Below are 25,404 nucleotides of genomic sequence, written 5' to 3' on the forward strand. Positions count from 1 at the left end.
ATTAAACCCTTTTAATTCTTACCTACCTTCTACATAATGGTTATTGAATACTTCACAATATATTAAGTCTAGATGTTATGGTACATGCATACACTTTCAGGCTGTTTATACCCACTGTCACCAATACACATAAATGGGGGAGGGAAGCTATGAAACTGTATAGGGCTGTATATATACTTGTCTCAGCTTAATGCAGGAAATCGTTTTAATTTCCAGCCGTTTGTCTAAACTGTTCAAAAAGAAAAAAACAAAACAAACTATGAACAGAGTTCAAATACAGGACTGTTTTGAAGAGACTTTCTAAAGTGTACTTTAAAACATAGTAGTTTTTACCTTTCACAAAACTGAGTTACAAGAATACTTTTGTTTTACAGTGCATCCCTTCCTAGGAAGTCTCATTAAAACACTCACTTTTCTAGGGGTGATTTTGAATGCTGCACAGGGAAGGGAAGGAAATAATAGTCTTAACTTTTCTTAAAGGATACCAGAAACATTGCTGGATATAATTTAAGATTAGTGTTTTCTCTTTCATAGAAAGAACGTACATACTGGGACATGAGTACAGTTACAGCAAGTCTAGGTGTGCTAACAAAACAGGGCACATTCAAGTACAATAAGATTTTGCTTGAAATTAAAAAACAAACTACATGAGATTAAAGCATTAAAATCATATTTCTCAATCTGAATACATGTTAAAAAAAATCAAAAGTAACGCAGAAGTGCTAGCTCACATTTTTTACCATATTACAAAAAGCAATTGGTACCCATGTCCATAAAGGCAGCAACAAAGCTGCTTGTCTATTGAAGAGAGTACTACTGCAAATTGGACTGCATTCAATGCTAGTTGTAAAAACACCAGCTTTTTTTCAGAAGTTGGTATCTGTACAAAATTGCAGCTTTTTTTGCCCCCACTTCTGTCCCTTCAAATGTCTTTACACAGTAATGCTAAAACACCCAGCTTTGAGATCCTGAGTCAATATATTGCCACTTTCTTTTTGGTAGCTTGAGCTTCATAGTGTCAACTGACCTCATGTATCCATTTTTAATACAGTCTCTTCCTGTAGCATGGGCAAGTACTAAATCTTCCAAAAATGTTTTAAGTTATGATGTTAGAATGGCAGAACTTTTTCTTTAAGGAAGGAATTCAGTTGTGCTGCAATGTATTAGATTCTATAGGTGGAGCAGAGTCATATAGTGTATCTGTATCATGTGTAGGCTCACCAGCTAATGTACAAGGATTAGACAGTGTTCCAGCACCACAGTCACAGAAAAACCTAAAGCAAAATGAAAACCGAAAAATTAGGAAGGGGGGATAATTGGGTAACAGAATAGGCAAGGAGGGGAGGGGGCATAATTGGGTGATAACAACAGGCAAGTATGCTACATACCTATCATGTCTAATAAATTCTACATCATGTCCCTGATGGCACTTCTTAATGCAGTTCACACATATGGCATTTCGATCTGTGGTGTTACAAGTGTGACATCTAAAAAATAAAAACATTTTTCTTAAACATGTTATTCAAAATAACTATATTTTGTTTGTATATATTACCCTATGAGCTTTGGCTTACAAAAAAGACTAAAAATTTTTGTGGCTCTAGCCCACAGTTCTGTAGAGACTAAAATTAATTAAATGGATTGTTTGCTCTGCTGAGGAAAACAGTTATAGAAAGGCCGTTGAAACTTGCCTATTAAGCACTACTGAAACAATTTTGGGGAGAGGAATCAACATCCACTCCACACTTAAATGACTTGTGCTTTTTCTGATATTTATGGTCTCAAACAGGATCCTCCAATAGATTCATCATAGAACTCAATGTGGACAATTAAGTTATATTATCTTTCCACTGGCAAATACCCAATTTACTCTTGCCTTTATCACACATTTAAGTGTGTGTGTGTGTGGGGGAATCACCATCTTCCTCCTTTTCTGGACTAACAAATAATTTAGAAATATACCTGTAGAAGTCATGCATGGGATAGCTGGTATAACTTGATATTTTATATAAACATTGGCCTCTACTAACAGCCTTTTCTATGGCATCTTGATTGTTCATTATTTTGTTATCTGTAATAAAAGAAAAAACAAGTAAAATTCTAGAGGACAGATTTAATCTAAAAATATAGATTATAGGATTATTCTAATAAGAGTTTAATGAAGTAAATAAGCTAATAAAATGGATTTTCCTTGTACAACACATTCCAACTAGAATAAGTCAAAACTTTTTTCTTTGAAAATAGTTCCAGCTGTTGCTAACTTTGTAGAGAGACAGAAGGAATTAAGTTATCAAAGAACAGTGGCTTTTGAATATTATCTTTTCATGGCATAGTGCATGTATTTAGAAGCAGAATGTAGACTCCAACATACCTTTCATTGTCACATTAACACCAGATGCTAAAAATAAGCCTCCAAACCGGTTGTTAAAAATCTGATTGCCTTCTAATGTTGCAGTTGCATGATTTGTAATTTCAATACCTAAAGTAAAATTTAAAAGCAGATGCATCACTTTATCTAGTTTCTTAAAAGAAACTCAATTCTTAACTAGGGAATAAAGTACAAATGTTTATTTGAATCACTGATAGTAACATTTTCCACTGTTAATAATTATAATGGCACGATACAAGATGGTTCACACCACTTTTAATAATGACATTTTAAAATTTTGCAAACTAAGAGAACAGTGCCTAGAAATATGATTAGGTAGCAGCTGGTTTATATGCTGAAAAGGAACTAGATGGTTATTTGTATTATTAAAAGTAAATGCAATAGCAAAAAGTTGAAATATATATGCACTAGAGGCCTGGTGCATGAATTTGTGCACCAGGGGGTCCTTTGGCCTGGCCTGCGGGATCGGGCCGAAACTGGCTCTCGGATTGCGAGAGGGCGCAGGCCAGGCTGAGGGACCCCATTGGTGCACGATTAGGGCCAGGGAGGGACACGGGAAGTTGGCCAGCCACAGGGACCGCAGGAGGGCTCCAGGGCGTGTCTGGCCTGTCTCACTCAGTCTGGATTGCCCGGACCCCAGCAGCAAGCTAACCTACCAGTTGGAGAGTCTGCCCCCTGGGGTCAGTGCACATTATAGCGAGCGGTTGAGTGGCCTTAGCATACCATTAGCATATTACTCTTTGGTTGAATGCATGACTGGACACTTAGCATATTAGCCTTTTATTATATAGGATGATACTTAGATTTAATTTACCAAGATGTAAAAAAAAATGTGTGAGGTCAGAGGACTAGAATTTTTCTGTATTCCTAATAGCAGTACAAAGGCTGCATTTATTCTATCCCAATTAATGTTTCATAATTACTACTGAACAGCAAAGAGCAATATTTCCTACAGGTTTGTGGAAGAATCCAGAACTTGGATTAGGTACTCTCATTGTTAACAGACAGGCATTCTGCCACTTTGGCAGCACACTTGGCACACCTTTAGTTATTAAGCAAAAGATAATATACTAAAAACCAACCATTTTTAATGTTTAGAAAAAAACAAGCTACAGGTAACAGAAGAAAATACAAACCTGCAGCAAATCCATCAAATATTCTGTTTTTCCGTAAGACTGGATGACTATTAGTGCTGATGAGAACACCTGCTTGAGCATTCCTGAAAATATCATTTTCTTCAAGAAGACCTATAATAAAATATTTTCTCCGATTAAAGCTAATGCATATAACAAATTTTACTAGCCTTTTTGGTGGCATTTAGATTTTTTTTTTAAGTTTTCTTATTTAACTGCATTGTAAAATTCAAAGGATTAATTTTTCAGCCAAAAAGAAAGTTCATTAGTAATTCAGCATTTAAGGCAAGGTTTAGCCAAAAATTGCAGGTAAACATTCTAACAAACTTCAAATTCCATGTTTGCAGGGACCATGTCTAGTTTACTCACCACTCCATCGTCTGTGCATGGCACATAGATGATTCTCACTGAACACTGCTGAATTACAATTCCTTTGAAATATTTTTAGAACCTTCGTACCCTCTTTCAGTTCAAGTTCTGATTATTTCTGGCCATTATTACTATGATTCTTTGACCAATTTCCTTTACTCCAGTCTCAGCTGCTGCTATATTTTCCCAGGTTCCTACAACTCTTATCATGTCCCTTCTCTGCTTAAAAAAAACTTTCATAATAAATTATTAAATTAACTTGCCATTTAAAGCCTTTGAAAATAATCCCCCCAAGCTACTTATCTCATTTACCTATGTTCTGAATATTTAAATCCTTAATACCTTGGGTTTATATTATTTCCTCTTCTGGAATGTCCTGTACTCTATCTTGCTAATGTCACTTCCTCTGGAAAGTTTTCAGTTTCCTTTAATCAAATTTATTATTAATTCTCTTGGCAGTTTAACAATTGCTAAGAGTCAGCCAGGAATCAGACTTCAGGTCTTCAAATATTGATTCCACCACTTAACTAGCTCTGAGTGGGCAAATAACTTACTTCTCATGGTCTCAGTTTCCTTTAAAATGGGCACAATATCACCTACCACATACAATTATTATGAGGATTAAATTAATACATATAAAAGCACATTGCACTAAATAAGTATTAGCTAGTATTGCTCCTATGAAACCTACTTATGTACAGTGAATTATAGTTAGTTGTGAACCGTGTTTCTCTGCTCCCTAAAGATGTGAAACATGGTCTTATTTTTATAGATATCTAACCCACCTTGTATTGACCTCTGAATTCCTTTTCCCCTGAAAAAGAGTGTCCCAAGTTCCTGCCTCTATTCTTATACATGCCCACTAACCTCAAGTGCCATTGCATTGCTAAGATGTCCTAACTCCATACTGCATATACAAAGCCTTTTATGATTTGGGCCTTGCCCCCTTTCTCCAGCCTTAACTTCTAGTACCTCTTGTCTTACTAAATAAACCAGTTTTATTTAAACGCTTGTTTACAATGTGCTACTCCATTAGACTGTAAACTTTCTGGATGTAGTACTGTTTTATTCACCATTATATCTTTAGTATCTGTATCACAGTGGTTGGTACAGAGGTGTTCAATTAGGAATAACAAATGAAAGAGTGAAAGAATGTTTTCTATACCTGGAATGGCCTGCTTCCCACATGCCCTCCCACCCCCATTTTCCTGTGAATACTCAATTTTCAAGAGACATTTCAAGAATGATTTTACTCCATGAATCTTTTCTCAGCACCTTGCAAATAAAACCACCATTCTGTAATTTTCTCATTATATCTTTTAAAGACTCCTAACAGAGATATGTTACTTTATTGAATTACTAGATTATAAACTCCTGGAGAGAGTATGTCTTTAAGAAAATCATCCTTGCTTGGTTGCAGTAAATTTTGTTGATTAAATCTTGGTATGGCATAATAATAACTAGCTATCTTTCCACATAAGGTGAGCACACAATGTTGGGTCATTGATATTTCAGGAATGGTGATAAATTTGCATTAGACATTCTTTCCCAGTCTTTCTTCATGAACATGAATTTTCAAAGGGCAGGGACTGTGGAACTTTTGCCTCAATACAAAGTGAGTTGGCCTTTATGGATACCAAACCCGGCACACCTTAGCTTCATTAATTCCATTATCCAACAAACATCGTTGTAAAATAGATACAAAGCAATATTTATCTATTACAGACATTTTCATATATTTACAGATCAATTAAGTTCTCAAACCTAGTTCTATAACTTGACTTTCAAGTTTGTTATAATTATATCACTCTTCTGAATAATAAAAAGCCCAGAGAGGCTGTGAACAAATTCTACCTTAAAAAAGCCTTACTAACAAACTGGCACACTTATGGTGGTACAGAAAGAAAAGGAAAATACTGTAAACATTTGTTTCCTTTAACTCTAGGCACTAATCTCCTAAACCATCTCAAGACTTGATAAGAAAAAAAATTGACATTCATGTTAACTGGCAATGCCATTGATTGTTAAAGATATAGAAGAATAATTGAAAATTGGGGTTTTTACTAATGCAAAATTAAGAACAATACCTCGACCCCCATTAAATATACAGATGCCACCATCTCTTCCATCATGGATTTTATTTCTTCTTAGTGTAGGGTTACTATCTGTCTTAATCCAGACTCCAGCCATTGCATTGTCAAATATTTCATTGTCTTCTATACAGCCGAGACCTATAAATGCAAAATTTAGGTTATGTTATTTAGAAAGTATATTTCTAAAGACTTAGCACTGTAAAACAGATGAAAGATTATACGTACCGGAATTATAAACTAGAATTCCACCATTCTGTCCTCCCCAGATTTTGTTGCGCCTAATTTTGGGATTGCTTCCAGTCCTATGAATAAAAAAGAAAACAATGCCATTTTAATTGCTCTGTTCCTATATGCCATGAGGTAACAGTGAAAAAATACACATTAATCATAGTTAGATTTTATAGCCTGGCTGGTGTGGGTCAGTGGTTGAGGTTGAGTGTCAACCTGTGGACCAGGTGGCCATGGTTCGATTCCTGGTCAGGGCACATACCTGGGTTGCAGGCTATAGCCCCAGTGTGGGGAGTGCAGGAGGCAGCCAATCATTAGTTCTTTCTCATCATTGATGTTTCCATCTCTCTCTCCCTTCCTCTCCGAAATAAAAATAAAAAGAATTAACTATACAATAGAGTCCTTTGAAATGCTCTGAAAGTCCGTCAAAGAAATTCGTTTAATTTAGCTTAATTTTATTTCCCACAGAACACACTTAACTATACTTTGTTATTACTATAGTTTCTTAACATGTAAACTAAATGGAGGAGGTAAAAATAAATAACTATTATTATTATGTACTCCCCCTTATGTAAAATGAAGGGTTGAATTACATGATTAGGACTACCATAGTTCTAAAAACTGTTAAAATATAGGGAAGAGGGGTGTAAAAGACTCTTAATTTTATACAATAGCATAAAAACAAAAGCTTCCATTTACGAGTGCCTACAACATGTCAGGCATAGTTCACAAGTATTTTATACAGTCTTCCATGGTATCCAAGTATGATGGAGTACACTGAATGCTGTCCTCAACTAGTCCAAGAAAAGTTATAATCTGACAATTTAAGGCAAGAGTACGACAGAGTGTGAATTACAGACACACAAAGGAATAAAGACTGAGCACTGAATAAGAAAATTTCTTCTACATACTCCACATATTTCTCATTCCCTCCCCCAAAAAAGCCAAATGTGAAAACATTTACCTTATCTGAACCCCTGAATACATATGATTATAGATATCATTGTCTTCTAGCACTCCATGTCCATTGTCATAAAAATAAACACCAACCTAAAATTTAAAAAAATTTAATTCATATGACAAAAGTGTTTAATAAAACAATGATTTCCCATACAGGAATCCAAGACAATCTTACCTGCTTGCCACTGTGTATCCTGTTTCTTCTCAGTACTGGAGTGCTGCCAGTTGTCACCCAGACTCCAGCCAGAGTATTACTATAAACTTCATTCTCTTCTATTACACCTTGTCCTTTCTCATGCTAAATAAAAGATACATTCATTACAATATCTATTTTGTATCAGCAAAATATAGTTTATAGTGTATTCCTCTCTTTAAAGACAGTTTTAACAAATTTTTAAAAAAATGTTATCTAGGTAAGGAGGCAATGATAACATTTTTATGTAGCCTCTAAGTTTAGGCCTCTAAAATGTTTATACTGTTCTTTATGTGGTTATGTACTTTTAAATCTATTATCATAAGAGTAGTAGCATGCAATTTTTTTTTAGCAAAATCATTTATTTCATTCTAAGATATGCAGCAAACTTAAGATCTCTCATTTTGTAAGTTAACAGTTATTTCACATTATCACTGGTAAAGTCACTTCAAAATGACAAGGTTTCAGGGTTGCTAAAATTTTTATTTTTAGCAGATTAGAGACATGAATATTTCTAAAACTGTAAATAAAAATTAGTCACAAAAAACTTTCACAAAAATCTTTCAGAAACTAGGATCCTATTATTTTCTTACTTGAATCAGTTGTAACAATTTCAGATACCATGGTGACCAGAGGACATACACAGGTTTTAAAATTTTGGGAGATGCTCAATTATATTGCAACATAAATTCAAAAGCAAATTGGCCTTTTCAGAAGATAAAAATATTCAAGTCTAGTGTTATTAGTATTTTTAAAATTAAAAGTCTTTTATGTATACTGGCAGGGAGAAAAGAGTCTTATTCATTGTCTAAATATTAAAGACAGTTACAGATTCATACTCTAAAAGTTGGACTACCTCAAGCTAAACATAATTCTGCCCCATCCTCCCAACTCCTCTGGTTTTGATGTATGAAATTCTAGAACTGTATTCATTAACTTACCACATAAATCCCACCATGCTGGCCATCATGAATTTTGTTATGTCGAACAATTGGACAACTGTTTGTCCTAATCTGAATTCCTGCTAATGCATTTCCTATTTAAAAGTAAAAGTTACAATATCAACATATGGAGCCTAGCGAAACATAGTAAAAAGTCTTACATTCTGTAGTAGCTCAAATTCTTATTTTCGTAAAAGCACAACTCTGTGAAATATGTAATATTCAGAAAGATACTTATGGCCCATGAGTAATACAACACAAAACTGAAGAAACTAAGTGTAAAAAAATAAATGCAAAGGATTGTAGGCATTATAAGTATAGTGGTTAAGGGTAGAGACAATTGGTTAGGCTGCATAGTTTTAACCCTTTGCACTCGCTTTCTTCTCGAGCTGCTACCGATGCTAACAGTGTCGAGTCACATTTGACATCCGAATGCAAAAGGTTAAATCCCAGGAATTCTATCTACTTCCTATGTGATTTTGAATAAGTCATTTACCATTTCTGTACCTTTGTTTCTTGATCACTAAATGGAGATATTTAATAGTATTTACTTCACAGGGTTGATGTGAATATTCTATGACTTAATTTAGGTAAGGTGCTCAGAATAGTGCCTGACACTGAGTAAACTTATGTATTATCAGGTGTTAGCGAAGGAGAAAGTCCAGGAACATATCAGTGTCTAGCACACAGACATCAGTAGTTTGCTGAAGTTTTAATGAAGATTAAGTATTTTCCCTTCCTAGTAGTACCAAAGTAACAAACTACCATAGCAATAATTTATTAATTATTAAACAATGGAATAATTTAAGGAAACTGTAGATACTCCTTGAATCTATTTATCTACCTTATTTATATTTTGATCTCTGGCATCTGGCATAGTGCCAGGTACATAGTAGGTATTTAGTAAATGTTTGTAGGTGAATAAATATCACAGAAAATCTTTAATGAGAATTTAAAAAATTGAATCAGTTCTACTTGGATAGTGTCAAACTGTTCCATTTTGCTACTGTGAGGTAGAGAAGTCAAACTCTAAAATTTTATAGACCAAAGCCACATGCTTACCATAAATGTCATTTCCTTCAATAAGGCCTCGTCCATCACCAAAGATGTAAACTCCCCCTTGATTTCCATTAAATATAGAATTCCCCCTATAATTACATGAAATAATAAAAATAAGAATCTATTCAGCAAACTTGTTTTATACAATTAATTGTAAGGTCACTCATGGTCATGTGACCTTGGAAAATTATTTAACTTCTATGATTCTCAGTTTCCTAATCCATCAAATGAGGTACTCAAACTAGATGATTTCTAAATTCCTTTCTAGTTCTAAGACCTAAAGCTTTGAAAAAGTCATCTAATATCTGAGACAAAATAGCATTCTTAAAAATTCTCCTTAGAACAACTAACTCATTCAAAATAACTTATAAAACTGCTCTAGACGCATTTGTTGAATTCTAACAAGATGGAAATCCCCTATTATACTTTCAATGAAAACCAGTGGAAAATAAAATTTGACAAAACTACATCATGGTCTTTAATTAAATTATAATAGCTCTGTACAACAGTCTTAACCAATGTCGTTAAGACTGGATCTATTGCCCTAGCTGCTTTGGCTCAGTGGTTGGAGTATTGGCCCATGGACTGAAGGGTCCCAATTTCAATTCTGGTGGTCAAAAGCACTTACTTTGGTTGCAGGCTCCATCCCTGGCCCCAGTCGGGGCATGTGCAAGAGGCAACCAATCGATGTTTCTCTCTCCCCCGCCTCCCTTCCACTCTGTCTAAAAAAATCAATGGAAAAAATATCTTCGGGTGAGGATTAACTAAAAAATAAAAAAGACTGGATCTATTTGTTTCCTTACTGTGGCCAGAGGGAGTGGCAGAAACTATTAAAAGAAAAGTGACAGGCCTGGCTGGCGTGGCTCAGTGGTTGAGTGTCAACCTATGAACCAGGAGTTTCACAGTTTGATTCCCGATCAGGATATATGCCTAGGTTGTAGGCTTGATCCAAAACAGAAGGCAGCCAGCCAATCAATGATTCTCTCTCATCATTGATGTTTCTATTGATCTCTCCCTCTCTGAAATCAATAAAAAAAGAAAAGAAATAAACACACGTCAGGTTTAAGTTTTTACTTTTTATTATTCTTAGTCGCTCTGATCAAAATCTTTGAGACAGTTTCCTGAGTCATTCTATTGGCGGATTCTTAAGAAAAACCAACCAACCAACCAACCAACCACAACAAAAAGCCCTGGCTGCTGTAGCTCAGTTGGTTGGGTGTCGCCCCATGCACAAGGAGGTTGCTGGCTCAATCTCTGGTCGGGGGGATGGGGGGGGGATGGGGTGGGGGGGTGGAGGGGGGCATGCAAGAGGCAGTTGATTCATGTTGAGCTCTCACATCGATGTTTCTTTCTCTTCCCCTTTCTTCTTTTTTAAAATACATTTTATTGTTTTTTTTACAGAGAGGAAGGGAGAGGGAAAAAGAGTTAGAAACATCGATGAGAGAGAAACATCGATTCAGCTGCCTCCTGCACACCCCCCACTGGGCTGTGCCTGCAACCAAGGTACATGCCCTTGGCCGGAATCGAACCTGGGACCCTTGAGTCCGCAGGCCGACGCTCTATCCACTGAGCCAAACCGGCTAGGGCTCTTGACTTTTGTTACAAAACAAAGTAAAAAAGTAATTTCCACTCATAATACTTATAAATATTACCTTATCGTTGGGTCACTATTTGAGGTAATCCATACACCTGCAAAGTTGTTTGCATAGATTTTATTCTCTATGAACTGTCCTCTTCCTTTTTCGTGGACATATATTCCTCCAGTCTGCCCATGATGAATTTCACATCGAACCACTGTGGGGTTAGCATAGGCTTTTACTTCAAAGCCTGCTATCCTGTTTCTGTGTATGTTGCAACTTTCAAAATAACCCTGAAGAAATACAGAAATTAAACCTGTAGGTAAGGCTAGTTTCCTAGAAGAACATAAAAAACCCCCACATTTTTAAATGTACACGTCAAAATTAAGAATCAGAGATGTTCAAGAGTAGAAATAAAGATATTCACTAAATTTCAAATGATAAACATGGAAGGAAATATTTTAATTTCAGTACAACAAAACTACAAATACTCTAATTAGTCTGAATATATTCAATGCCAGGAAAGAAAAATAGGTAAGTATGCATTTCCTTCAACAAAAGATTTATAAGTATTAAACACACTAAGTCCTGTAGCCTTAAAAATGTCCCAAGAAACTAACTTCTAAAAAGTTGACATAAGGATATAAGCAGAGCCTATAGAAAAAGACACACAAAATAACTTTCATCCTAGTCACATAATAGTGAACTAGCTAAATAAAATGTTTTTGAAGACTTATGCTCAAGGTATACACACTATCATGTTAAATGAAAAGAACAGTATATTCTTCAAGGTAGTATATATTAAATATGACCTAAATTTTACTAAAGAAAAACCTGAAGGATTAAACAAAAACATGAAGGTATGACCATTTGAGTATTGATATTTATTTGTATCCTTTATAACCTCTCTGAATTTCTTAAATTTTCTACAATGGATGTTTTACTTATTTTGTAATGAGAATGAAAATACTCTAACACTGCCCTGGCCTGTTTGGTTCAGTGGATAGTACATCAGCCTGTGGACCAAAGGGTCCCAGGTTCGATTCTGGTCAATGGCACAAACTCGCAGGCTCCTCCCCAGCCGGGCTCTGGTCAGGGCATATGCAGGAGGCAACCAATCAATGTGTTTCTCTCACATCGATGTTTCTCTCTTCTACTTCCCTTTCTCTTCTACTTTCTCTAAAATCGATGGAAAAATATCCTCGGGTGATGATTTAAGAAAAAAAGTACTCCAATACTAATATCTTAAATTGTAAGACTCAATCAATATTGAATATTAAGAGAAAAAATAATACTTATAAGATGGCATTTCTAAGAAACCATTTTATTTCCCTTGTCTATCCCTTCAACTGAATGTGTTCATGCTTGTTTTAGCAGCACATATACTAAAACTGGAATACATGGATTTTATGTATGTAAAAGCCATGTATTCCAATCATAGCATGGCCCCTGAACAATTATACACAAGCTAGAGGCCCGATGCACGAAGATTCATGCAAGAATGGGCCTTCCTTCCCCTGGCTGCTGGCACCGCCTTTGCTCCGGCCTGAGCCGCCTTTCTGCCTTCCCATGCTGCCCAGAGGACTGGAGCTGCTGGGGCTGTGTGGAACGCCTGCATCATCGCCATGGCAATGACGCAAGCGTCCCACCCCCAGCCACTTGGTGCCTGTGTATGCAAATTAACCCACCATCTTTGTTGGGTTAATTTGTATACTCACTCCTGATTGGCTGGTGGGTGTCGCAAAGGTACGGCCAATTTGCATCTTTCTCTTTTATTAGTGAAGATTTGTTAAATGTTCCATATTTTGTGTAGTGTTCCGATATTCTCACACCCTTTGATTAGCTAAGAAATATGTGGTACTCAATAGCAAAATTGTGACTTCTCACCACACACATAGACTAAACGTGCTCCCTTTAACACTAAGTATTTTCTTATGCTACCTTCCATGTATTGGCCTGTACTATTTCTATATTTTGTCATATCCATTTGTACCTGATCATAAGCTCCTGAAGAGAACTATCCAACTATACAAAACTTTACACACACACAACAAGCACTCAAGTAGGATGTGACAAACTTGCCATAGAAATCTAGAAGAGTTTAAAATAGGATGTAATTTTGAATACTACTGTAGTACAATACATATTTAATGCTTTAAAAACATGGACTTCTGAGCATAACATTCAGAAGTAGTTTTCAGGTTTCATTTTACAGAGATAAAGTGTAAATTATTTCTAATTTACCACTTTACATTTGGATTATAATTTTTTTAAAATTGAGGGTTACATAAAAAATAGCTTCTTTAAATATAAAAAAGTTTTTTCTTCTTTGATTTTATACCTAATAAATGTTCACTGGGTAAAGATACAGACTATAATGTCAAAACTGAACATCAAAGAAACAAAAACAAATTAAAAAACAGGATAAATTAAAGGAACTTAATGTTCTATTGAAACAAACATTTTTCTGATGTTTTTATCACTGAGAAGGGAGCTCAATTAGTCTCTCAGTCTCTCTCTGCCTAGAGTTAAATGACTTACCTGATTAGTAAACCTGGGAAAGAATAAACTGGGTATGCTCAATTCAGCTTCACCTTTTCCTCATGGAAGAGAGAAGGTAGTATGCCTTCTGCTACAACTCACAAACACTGCCTATGACTAAGTGGGCAAGCCTATTTAATTTTGGGGTTCAGTTAAACAGACCCAATTTGGTTTTCATTCTAAGCTGTATCTTCCAATTTAACTTTTAAAAGCAATAAAGATAATATTTCAGCCTACTCTTGTTACTTTATGGCTTTATTTCTTAATTTGTTAATGTAGCGAGGAAAGGTATGCTATTTAAAAAAAAAAAACCCACGTATTTTCATTGATTTGAGAGAGGAAGGGAGAGGGAGAGAAACATCAATGACAGAAAATCACTGATTGGCTGCTTCTTACAGGCCCCACACTGGGGGGATCAAGCCCACAACCCAGGCATGTGCGCCCTGACTGGGAATCAAACTGTGACCTCCTGGTTCATAGGTCAATGCTCAACCACTGAGCCATCCTGGCCAGGCGGAGAAAGGTTTGCTATTTATTGGGCTTCCATGAAGATTCCAATAGCAGGCTACTGTTATGTACTGGCTATCCTAGTTAAACATATAGTAATATTAAAAGTATGCTTTGCTGTATATTTACTAAAAATTATTCAAATGTGGGAAAGCTCTTTCTGTTTTCTTTAGGTTTTAATTTTGTACAATGAGAGAGTCAACTAGATTCACAAGTTTATTTAGGCAAAGAGCAAACCACTCTCTTTATTTTCCTTCAGCCGGAGGCCCATACTTTAAATTCTTTCAGCTACCTCCATTTTTTTTGGTTAATCCTCACCCGAGGATATCTTTCCATTTATGTTTAGGCAGAGTGGAAGAGAGAGGGGAAGACAAAGAGAAACATTGATGTGAGAGAAACACATTGATTGGTTGCTTCCTGTATGGCCCCAACCAGGGCCTGGGCCGGGGAGGAGCCTGCAACCTAGGTATGAACCCTTGATGGGAATTGAAGCTGGGACCCTTGGTCTGCACGCTGACACTCTACCCAATGAGCCAAACCGGCTAGTGCAATCTAGCATTGTATTTTTAAGTAAAGATTTGTATTGCTATATCTTGAGTTTTCAGTATTAGGTATTATTTACTGACTTCCTATTATGGAAGATGAGAATTTAACTTTCCTACATTTCTATTCCTCATTACAAACATTCATATGCTCTTCCAATGTAGTTATATCATAATGTGGTTAGATTAGTGTGCTAGTCAGAGCTGAGCTGTCAAGTATAACTATATATTCTTTGCTGCACAATTTTTTATTTTCCCTGTAGTTATTTTGTTCTTCTCCTTTGCTTAAATCTCTAGTGATAATCTATCCTAAACTTGCTACCAGTTGTTTAAATTACCTAACATACTTACATTCCACATTAGGTTTATCAATTTATCTTCTTAAATACAAGCAGGTTTTATAACCTGCTCTAATGTGGACTGGTTACCCTGGTCATAGGCACAGGTCACTTACCATATTTATTTTTATTTTATTTATTGATGAGAGAGAGAGATGGATTTGTTGTTCCACTCATTTATGCATTCATTGGTTCTTTTTAAAAAAAATATTTTATTGATTTTTTACAGAGAGGAAGGGAGAGAGATAGGGAGTGAGAAACATTGATGAGAGAGAAACATCGATCAGCTGCCTCTTGCACACCCCCTACTGGGGATATGTGCCTGTAGCCAAGGTACATGCCCTTGACCAGAATTGAACCTGGGACCCTTCAGTTTGCAGGCTAATGCTCTATCCACTGAGCCAAACTGGCTAGGGCTGGTTGAAGGTTGATTCTTGTATGTGCCCTGACCTAGGATCAAACCCGCAACCTTGGTATATCAGGACTATGCTCTACCTATTGAGCTACCCAGTCAGGGCCATATTTAATTTAGATTATGGTTAAAAATGTTCCCTACATTAACAATGGAGTTTGTAATCTCTATTGTTTTAGAGTAACTTTCAAGAAAAGAAAGCAACTAAAGTTTTTTTATGTCTTAAAACCATAGGCCTCTATAACTGTGACTTTATTACATTCATAAAGAACCACTGCTTGACTTATAGTTTTATAATTTTACAAGGAAACCTATTTCATTATTATTCTGGGTTAAAGGGCTCTAGTTAATGTAATTATGCTTTAAAATACATTTTAATGAAATGCATGTGTTTTGTTAAGAGATGCCTTTAGTGCAAAATGGTCTAATAATACAGACTGTAGGTAGAATTTAAATGCAAATCACAAAAGCTCCAATAGCCCTTAACTGGTTTGGCTCAGTGGATAGAGCGTCAGCCTGCAGACTCACGGGTCCCAGGTTCGATTCCGGTCAAGGGCATGTACCTTGGTTGCAGGCACATTCCCAGTGGGGGTGTGCAGGAGGCAGCTGATTGATGTTTCTCTCTCATCGATGTTTCTAATTCTCTATCCCTCTCCCTTCCTCTGTGTAAAAAATCAATAAAATATATTTTTTTAAAAAAAAGCTCCAATATTTATGCAAAACTCCAAAGGCATGAACATTTTACCCCATTTATAATGTGATTTACTGCCCTACCAGAAGGTACAAGATTGCTAATAGTTTATTCTATATTTAAAATAAAAGCTCATTGCCCTAACTGGTTTGGCTCAGTGGATAAGAGTGTCGGCCTGCAGACTGAAAGGTCCCAGGTTCGATTCCAGTCAAGGGCATGTACCTTGGTTGCGGGCACATCCCCAGTAGGAGGTGTGCAGGAGGCAGCTGATCGATGTTTCTAACTCTCTATCCCTCTCCCTTCCTCTCTGTAAAAAAATCAATAAAATATTAAAAAAAAAAAAAAAGCTCATAAACTTCTAGGCAAAAGCATTTCTAAATTTCTGCCAGACACATTACTGCAAATTATCATTCTATCAATTTAAAAAGTTAACATTTATATAAAAATAAAAGATGAGACTAAACACTTTTTATTTAAAAATTTTTTAAATGAAATATTCTTTATTAAATATAAAGTAAAGGCACTCAAGTATTGATCTTAAAACTCTCCAAACCCACTGGCCAAAAGAACAAAAAGGAGAAAAAATATGCTATTTTCACTGAAATAAACTTCCATAACTTCAAACTATAATCTATAAAATACCTGCCAAATACTATGAAATCTGGATAAGGAAAACAGGGTGCTGACAGCACAAATGTTACCTTAAACATCCCGCAAGACAGTTTCTCCTAAGTGAAGGTTCTAATAAGCTACCCAGTGACCTACTAAAGTGATGAATAGAACACAGGAGAAGATGAAACAGAGTAATATTTTCATAGAAATAACTTCAGGCATAAGAAGTAAATCTAACGAAAACACTACATTATGTGTAATTTCTGTCATATAAAACTTAAGTTTCCTACTTAAGGAAGAATATCCAAAGCAAAGTGAGAGAAGAAAAAGGATGGCCAGATTTCAACACAGAGAATCTGTCATGACTTAAATTCATAAACTTAGAATAAATGTCTCAAAAACTTAATTTTATTATTATTTTTATTGATTTCAGAGAGGAAGGGAGAGGGAGCGATAGAAACATCAATGATGAGAGAGAATCATTGATCAGCGTTCTCTGCATGCCCCCTACTGGAGATCAAGACCACAACCCAGGCATGTGCCCTGACTGGGAATTGAACTGTGACTTCCTGGTTCATAGGCTGACACTCAACCACTGAGCCACGCTTGACTAGGCTGTCTCAAAAAATTTATATCAATTTGGCATCATTATGGCATTTTAATTTTATTGAACAAAAATAACACTCTACAATGGATTTAATATTAAGCAAAGATAATTGGGGAACTGAACATTATTTTTAGCAGTGAGATTGACACTGTGGTTATGTGAGACAGAAAAAAAAAGAATCCCTAGTTTTAAAGATACATGCGGAAATATTTACAGATGGGATAATGATGTCAGGATTTGCTTCAAAATAAATCAGAGAATAAAGAAGAGTAAGGAGTGAACAAAGAGGTATATATTAAACAGAGTTGGCCATGAATTGATAGTTGTTGAAGGTGGAGGTGGGTATATGGGGATTAATTATACTGTTCTCTCTAGTTTTATGTAAGAAAGATTCCATAAAATAAAAATACATTAAAAATTAGAGATAAAAACCAACTGAAAACAGAAAAGGAGACAAAATTATGGAGATAATAAAGAACACAGATTTGAAGAAATCACACAAAACTTCAAGTAAAAGAACACACTAATATAAATAATACAAGATAGCCAAGTTTCTAAAGAAAAGAATAAACATATGAACAGAGAAAGCAAATCTCCACCAGAAAGAGACTCCCCCCCACCCCCCAAAAAAACACCACAAAAAACCTTGGACTTATCTGCCACACTCAATGTTAGAAATATAAAAATGACTACAGAATTCAGAGGGAAAGAAAGTACAGGTATAATAAAAACTAAACACTCAGCCAAGTTAAAAGTTAATGGATAGGTCACTTTCAAGTGGCAAGAATTTAAGGCTACAATACCAGAAACTGTTAAAAAATAAAAAACGGCTAGCTCTAGCTGATTTGGCTAAGTGGATAGAGTGTCACCCTGCAGACTGAAGGGTCCTGGGTTTGATTCCTGGTCAGGGCACATGCCCGGGTTTCGGGCTCAATCCCCAGTAGGGGGCATGCAGGAGGCAGCCTATCAATGATTCTCTCTCAGCATTGATATTTCTCTCTCTCCCTATCCTTTCCTCTCTGAAATCAATAAAAACATATTAATAAATAAAATAAAAAACACCTAGATGACAAAGCTCAGCCATCCCAAGAATAAATCAAAATAAAAAATTCAGGAATGGAGAAACTCTGATTAAAGGTCTGAAGATAAATAAATATAGAGTAAACATAGAGCCATAACTATAAATGTTATAAACCTTTACAGAAGACAAATGAGAATATAAATAATTGGGTAGAGATAGGTTAGAAAATCTTTTATGATTTATTCTTGTAAGTACAGAAATTTAAATCCTAAGTATGTAATAGACAAAAACAATTTCAGAGAATAAAAATATAAGTATAATTAAATAACATATTTAAAGATAGAGGACAACACAAAAACTAGTTTAAATATTTATTCTGATGTTTCTTGAAGTTCTATAGAAACCATGTCAAATTTTAAAAAGGTTATTTTTAGTGATGTCCTACCAATCATGGGGTGCAATACAGAGAAGACAGCCAAAAGAATATAGTTAAGTCCTTACTGCAATTTTAAGCAAGATGACATATAAAGAAACCAATTTAACCACTGGCTGACATAAACAAGAGTTAAGTTTCTACAGCATATTTCTGGTTACAAAAACATCATTAAATTTCTATATTAAGACACAAAACACTTACTTTAGACATTGAAGTAAATGTGAGCTATACATACATTTAAGAAAGATTAATAAAAATAAGATGATTATTTTCCAACCTGCTTATTCCAGTTTAGGGTCACAGGTGGCCAGAGCCTATCTGCAGCTCATGGAGCAAGGAAGAACCAAACCTGGACAGGATGCCCTTCCATCTCAGGGCACACTCACAATTTAGACACCAATTAACCTAATATGCACATCTTTGGGACATGGAAAACCAGAGCACTAGGAGAAAACCCATGCAAATATGGAAAGAAAATGCAAACTACACACAGACAGTGGCCCTAGCCTGGAATCTCCCCCCCTCCCCATCAACATTACAACAAAACAACATTATTCGAGGACCTGCTATATCCTTGGAATAGAAGAACATTCTACCAAAGGATTTTAAAAGATTGTATCACAATACTAAAACACACAACAGACCCAACATATACTTTATTTTGACCCTTCCCTTACAAATCTGTATTACCTTAACAAATCTCTTCATTAATCCTTAATGGGAATATTTATCCATAGCAATGACTAGAGTTGTTTAAAAAAAGTTATAAAAATTTCAAACCCAAATTTATAAAAAATAAATTGTTATGGGGTGTGTGATGAGGAATAAATGATGACGATGAACTTTAGTAAGTAAACATCATCATAGGTCTTTTAAAAATGAGGGGAATTTACCCAGGTTAAAATTATCTTGGTACCTCAAATCATTTGTTAATGAGACCAGGGGCATGCATAAATATGGTACTTGAATAGTACGTTAACTCTGGGGCAGTCTAAGGCAACACAGACAAATAAATACTAGCATAGTATAGTTCCATTACAAAATAAGACACCATTTAGGAACTATAACCAATGCAGGCCTCTAAGGGAGGGCAGAGTCTCAAGATTCTTATGTTTTGACATCCTGCAAACCTTTGCTCAAATTCCCCAATTCCCACCTCCTTGGAGAAAACAGTACAATTTGCAACAAAATGTCAGTTTCTTTATTCTAGCTGGAAAAGGCAAATGGTCATCTCCACTCTGCTTTTTTATCAACAGGTCTATGCTACAACCCAAGTTGTAAGTGAACAGTTTCTCTCAGGTTACAGTTACCCCACAAATGATGAAGAACTGAATGGTATGAAACCATTTACCAGTAGTTTGAATCAGAACTTGATAAAAGGGTAACTCCTCATAGTCTCGTTCAGTTTTAAAAAGAGTTCTGCATTAGAGTTTTAGGTACAAATGCTGAAAATAAAAAATTTCCTTCATTAACTGATTAATTTGTGTAAGTGCATCCAATGTTCCCAAGTTGCTTGACTAATACTACATAATAGAAACAAAACTTTACCATAATCCTATGTACCACCATGTCACCACCCCCTCCTCTCCCATTTCATAAAAAATGTTGCCAATGCTATAAGTAGGACTTGAAAATTACCTCAATGAAAATTAGGCATTAAATGAAAAGAATATACAACAGACAACCAAGAACATTATTTTGAAATCGTAGCTTAAGAGAGCTCAAAAAGGCTGTTCCTAGAAAATTGTGTAAAATGACATAATATTCAAAACATATCATCCATAGAGATGCCTAATTAACTGCTGCATAACAATATTATAGCTGATATTTTATTATCACTGTATCTCTTACTAACGTTCTGCCAGTTAAAAAAATTTTTTTAAGAGGAGTAAAATGCAAGTCAAATTAATAATGTAACCATTACTTCTCAAAGTGTAGTCGATAAACAACCTGTATTAAACTCACATATGATGCTTATTAAAAATAAATATCCTGGGTCTGATCCTTGAAAATTCTGATTTATAATATATGGATGATTTTTCTGCACACTTACATTTCAGAACTACTGGATTAGACATGAATCCTCTCAAATGTCACATCAATTCCCTAAGGACTCCATCTTTTCTACATTATTATAGTGTGAGAACCATGAATTTATAGAATATTTCATATTGATTTAAAAATATAATGCTAAAATCGCTTTTAAACCTATACCATATAATAGAAACAAATAATTTGGTGGTTATAAAATCTTGAAACCTATTTGAAATCTAACTAATATGAGGTCAGCTTTTCTATTAAAAATGTTCTTACCATGCCATGATCAAATGTGAACACACCAACATCACGTCCATGATGAATATGATTCCGTCTAATAATTGGGTTTCCATGATTTTTAACCCAAATCCCAGCCAAAGCATTATTGGAAATCTCATTATCTTCATATATTCCCTACAACAAGTAATCAGAAATAAACATTAGTAAAACTTGAAAAAATATTTTAAAAGAATAAAACCACAAAGTTAAAGAAATACCTGTGCATGATCTGTTATATAAAGTCCAACATTTTCACAGTCGCTGATATTACAGTGCTTGATAGTGGGACATGCTCCTTGACCACTAACACATACTGCAGAGCCAACTGTAAGGAAAATACTTTATTTAAAAACCCATTGGGCCACAACACAGAGACTCATTTTATAACAAAATATAAAGAAACACTAACCTGTACATGTACTTCTGATGATACAGTGATCAATAATAGGACTACAATTTACTGTAATCTCTAAGCAGTGGTGTGCATTGTGGTGTTGAGCAGATTTGTCATCAGGGTTAAACTGAAAAGTAGAAATTTTGTTAAATAAACAACCACTGCTTTAATGATTTCAACATATTATTTTAAATCTTAAAATGTCTTACCCTTATTGTCATATATCCAACATAAGCATCCTCAGAACCTTCCATAAAAACAAAGGTTGAATCTCTAGTGTTTTCAATTATAACTTTGTCTGCTACTTTTCCAGGTGCTGTGGAGAAGATATTTAAAGCATATTACCTTTATCAGACAGATGAAATGGAAATTTAAAAATAACTTTAAAAAATACACTTTAAAAATACAGTAATACTTTGCTATAAAACTAGTAATATAGAACTTTTTTATTCTTTTAAGTTGGGTATTTTTTGGAGGGAGAACTTTTAAAAGTTATTACTTTTAAATACTGAGAGAACTAATACTCATTTAATTGATAACTATATTTCACTGGCCTTTACCACAGGCAGTCATATCTAATGTAGATATTATTTCAGTATCATATTGAAATCCATGTATAATACTTCTAAGGTTCAATTGCAAATAGTAATCATTATCCAAAAGAGACCTATTTATTTCCAAAACTGGCCTTAATTTGGAAAGTAATAAAAATCTATAGGCAGAAATTTTCTACACCCTCCCTCCTCACTTTTCTTCATGATGGAAATGGGGGAGGAAAGCAGAAAGGGCAGTAAATGCAAACTTTATTAACAAGTAATAATTATTAGCCATCTTAAAATGGTCTATGCACTATATCCTTAAAAAATCAGAGAGAGCCCAGCTGGTGTGGCTCAGTGGTTGAACACTGACCTATGAACCAGGTTTGATTCCTGGTCAGGTCACATGCCCAGGTTGTGGGCTTGATCCCCGGTGTTGGGTATGCAGGAGGCAGCCGATCAATGTTTCTCTCTCATCATTGATGTCTCTCTCTCCCTCTTCCCTTCTCTCTCCCTACCTCTTCCTCTCTCTCTCTCCCCTCTCTCCCTCCTCCTCCCTCCTGTCCTATTCTTCCTCTCTTAAAAAAAAAATCATAGCATAAATTTCAAATGACTGATCAGTGCTCAATAAATATTTTATTACATTTATTCTTAGAAACTTGAGCATAAAAGCAGCTTTTATATAGTCCAAAAATATTTAAGATAAAGCTAACAAACATTTTTCTTTCCTTAATGATTAACTAAGGCAGTTGGACAAAGTAGTGACCAAGAAACATATACATTTAAAAAGAAAATATTTTTTATTGATTTCAGAGAGGGAGGGAGAGGGAGAGAGCTTCAAACATCAATGATGAAAGAGAATTACTGATTGGCTGCCTCCTACATGCCCCACACTGGGAATCAAGCCCGCAACCCAGGCATGTGCCCTGAATGGGAATCAAATTGTGACCTCCTGGGGTTCATAGGTCGATGCTCAACCACTGAGTCATGCCAGCTGGGCGAGAAATATATAACATCTTAAAAAGAAGACATTTCCGCAATTTCTGAACTCCCATGTTTTCATTTCTATCACATAAAATATGCATGATATTTAATTCTTATTCTTTCCTACCATTAAGGTATTATCAAAGTTACATAAATTTTAAGTCACTAGCATTTTATAAACCCATTATGTAAATAAAATTGGTAAAATTCTAATAAAAATGCATTTCAAAATACCTGCACCAATCATGGTGATTGGAGATTCAATATATATCCATTCATCAGTATATATTCCAGAATGAACAAAGATAAGTCCATCAAAATGAGCTTCTTGTACCCCACCAAGGGCATCTTCAATTGTATCATAATACTAGAAAAAAATAAGTGTCAATATAGAACTGAAAATTTACCATTTTTAAATCCCATAAAAATACAGATCAAACATACCAACATATTTTCTCTTCCTTTATATCTTGCAGGGTTACTGTAGAAATGTTCAGCAAATCCTGGCTTTACATGTGCACCTTTATACTTAATGTCAAAAAAAAAAAAGGAAAGAAAAGGACATTACATTTTAAACTAATTTTGTACTGTAGGAATATTTTAAATAAAATATATAAAAAATCAATTATTTCAACTAATTTTCTGTTGCACAGTGCAATGTAAAAGGTGTTACAGATTTTATATTATTCAGTACTATTCAGTAAGAAAGGACAAGGATTCTCAACCTCAGCACTACTAATACTTTGGAACAGACAGTTCCTTTGTTGTGGGGGCTGTCCTGTGCATTGTAGAATGCTTAGCAGCATTCTTGGTCTCTACTCAGTAGCTACCAGTAGCATCCTCTTCTCCAGTTGCGATAACTAAAAACGTCTCCAGAAGTTGTCAAATGTCCCCCGTGGAGCAAAATCATCCTAGTTGAGAGCCATTTGTAAAGGACTACATAAAAATTATGCTAAAAGTAAAACTTTAAAACTATTGAATACCAATAATTTAAACAAAAGTTCAGACCCATAGAAAGTATAACTGCTTCTAGGCTACTGATGTTTACTGTCAATGTTTAGATTATGTCAGCAGTGAAATTGTTGAGTATTTTGTTGGTTGATAAATGTGCACTGGCTTGAAACCTTTCTTGAAATTAATTTAAAAAAACATACCAACAAACTTAATTAGCTCGACTGGCATGGCTCAGTGGTTGAGTGTCGACCTATGAACCAGGAAGGAGGTCATGGTTCGATTCCCAGTCAGGACACATGCCTGGGTGTTGGGCTTGATCCCCAGTGGGAGGTGTGCAGGAGGCAGCCAATCAATGATTCTCTTTCATTATTGATATTTCTCTCTCTCTTTTTTTTCTCCCTCTCTGAAATTAATAAGAAAAACAAAAACCCTTAATTATTTTATTTGATGTCAGGTTAAATGTCTGTGTTTGCTCAGTGATAAGTATTCCTTTGTAGTATCTATTACTTCATCAGGGTCATTACACCTGTCATCATGAGTGCAGCAAAATGTCTCTCTCAGTAAGTCATGGAATACCTGGAACATTCCCCCTTTTCATAAGGTTCACAAGATAGGTTTGTATGACAATATAAATATCTCCGTGCATGAGTTTAAGTTTTTTAGAAAAGAAATTTTATCTCCAAATATATAATATACATAAGGCAATATTTTCTATTTATACTTCATACCAACTGCTGGAAACTCTCTTTCCAAGGATTTGGATGTTCATATTCTTCTGGATTAATCTGGTAGAATTTGCCAGGTTCAGGATGCATCATAGGACGGGTATATTCAAATACTTCCATATATAATCGTTTCCTGAAGGTGGGAAAGGAATTAAAGAGTTATTCATAAGTAGCCTTTTAAATAACTACAAAATATTATTTGAGGACTAAAATAGTTTACCTTTAGCACCATACAAACTATTGCAAAACATAGAAAAGTACAAAGAAAGGAGATAACCTATACTTTCAATACATTATTATTAACAGTTTACTATATTTCCTTTCAGTCATTTTTATCTACAGTTAGTTTCATTTGTTACAGTTTTGATTTTTATAGCATATAAAAACAAAATATTGTATCCTGCTCTTTTCACTTTTTACTTATTGGTTTTAGAGAAAGAGAGGAGAGAGAAAGAAGAGAAGGAGGGGGAGGGAGAGAGAGGGAGAGAGAAAAAGAAACACTGATTTGCTGCTCCACCCATTAATGCATTCATTGGTTGTTTCATGTATGTGACTGACTGGGGATCGAACCTGCAATCTTGATATATTGGAACAACACTCTAATCAACTGAACTACCAGCCAGGGCACTTTTCACTTTTTACAACATAGCATTTTCTCATGCTATTAAAAACTGTAAAAATCACTGTTCATGACTATACTCCAACCCTCTAAGCAGACATTATATTGTGTTCACTTAAGTCCATTTCCTTACTGCTAGATCTAATTTCTAATCCCTCCCACTATTAACTATGACATTATGAAAAATTTGTACATAAGGCAAAAAATTTTCAGAAGTGGAATTACTG

The 25,404-nt window shown here is 35.0% G+C and overlaps 1 protein-coding gene across 2 annotated transcripts in view; it reads right to left on the minus strand.

Annotated features, from left to right (window-relative positions):
• Nucleotides 1-8: 8 nt before the first annotated feature.
• FBXO11 (F-box protein 11) overlaps nucleotides 9-25,404 on the minus strand; it is an 88,905-nt gene continuing 63,509 nt past the window's right edge. The window contains exons 5-23 of one of the 2 annotated variants that reach the window (XM_079791690.1): nucleotides 24,562-24,691; nucleotides 23,324-23,407; nucleotides 23,114-23,246; nucleotides 21,569-21,675; nucleotides 21,375-21,486; nucleotides 21,184-21,290; nucleotides 20,963-21,100; nucleotides 11,018-11,235; nucleotides 9,369-9,454; nucleotides 8,307-8,401; nucleotides 7,348-7,470; nucleotides 7,177-7,262; nucleotides 6,210-6,286; nucleotides 5,979-6,122; nucleotides 3,526-3,636; nucleotides 2,372-2,479; nucleotides 1,963-2,071; nucleotides 1,389-1,487; nucleotides 9-1,274 (exon numbers count right to left, since the gene is read on the minus strand). In XM_079791690.1, the coding sequence (XP_079647816.1) occupies nucleotides 1,145-1,274; nucleotides 1,389-1,487; nucleotides 1,963-2,071; nucleotides 2,372-2,479; nucleotides 3,526-3,636; nucleotides 5,979-6,122; nucleotides 6,210-6,286; nucleotides 7,177-7,262; nucleotides 7,348-7,470; nucleotides 8,307-8,401; nucleotides 9,369-9,454; nucleotides 11,018-11,235; nucleotides 20,963-21,100; nucleotides 21,184-21,290; nucleotides 21,375-21,486; nucleotides 21,569-21,675; nucleotides 23,114-23,246; nucleotides 23,324-23,407; nucleotides 24,562-24,691 (2,197 nt within the window). In that variant the 3' untranslated portion in view covers nucleotides 9-1,144. The remainder of the gene's footprint in view (nucleotides 1,275-1,388; nucleotides 1,488-1,962; nucleotides 2,072-2,371; nucleotides 2,480-3,525; nucleotides 3,637-5,978; nucleotides 6,123-6,209; nucleotides 6,287-7,176; nucleotides 7,263-7,347; nucleotides 7,471-8,306; nucleotides 8,402-9,368; nucleotides 9,455-11,017; nucleotides 11,236-20,962; nucleotides 21,101-21,183; nucleotides 21,291-21,374; nucleotides 21,487-21,568; nucleotides 21,676-23,113; nucleotides 23,247-23,323; nucleotides 23,408-24,561; nucleotides 24,692-25,404) is intronic. The other variant, XM_079791689.1, reaches the window with a different exon arrangement.

This window comes from Cnephaeus nilssonii (genome assembly GCF_951640355.1).
Source record: "Cnephaeus nilssonii genome assembly, chromosome: 15".
NCBI classification, from domain to species: domain Eukaryota; kingdom Metazoa; phylum Chordata; class Mammalia; order Chiroptera; family Vespertilionidae; genus Cnephaeus; species Cnephaeus nilssonii.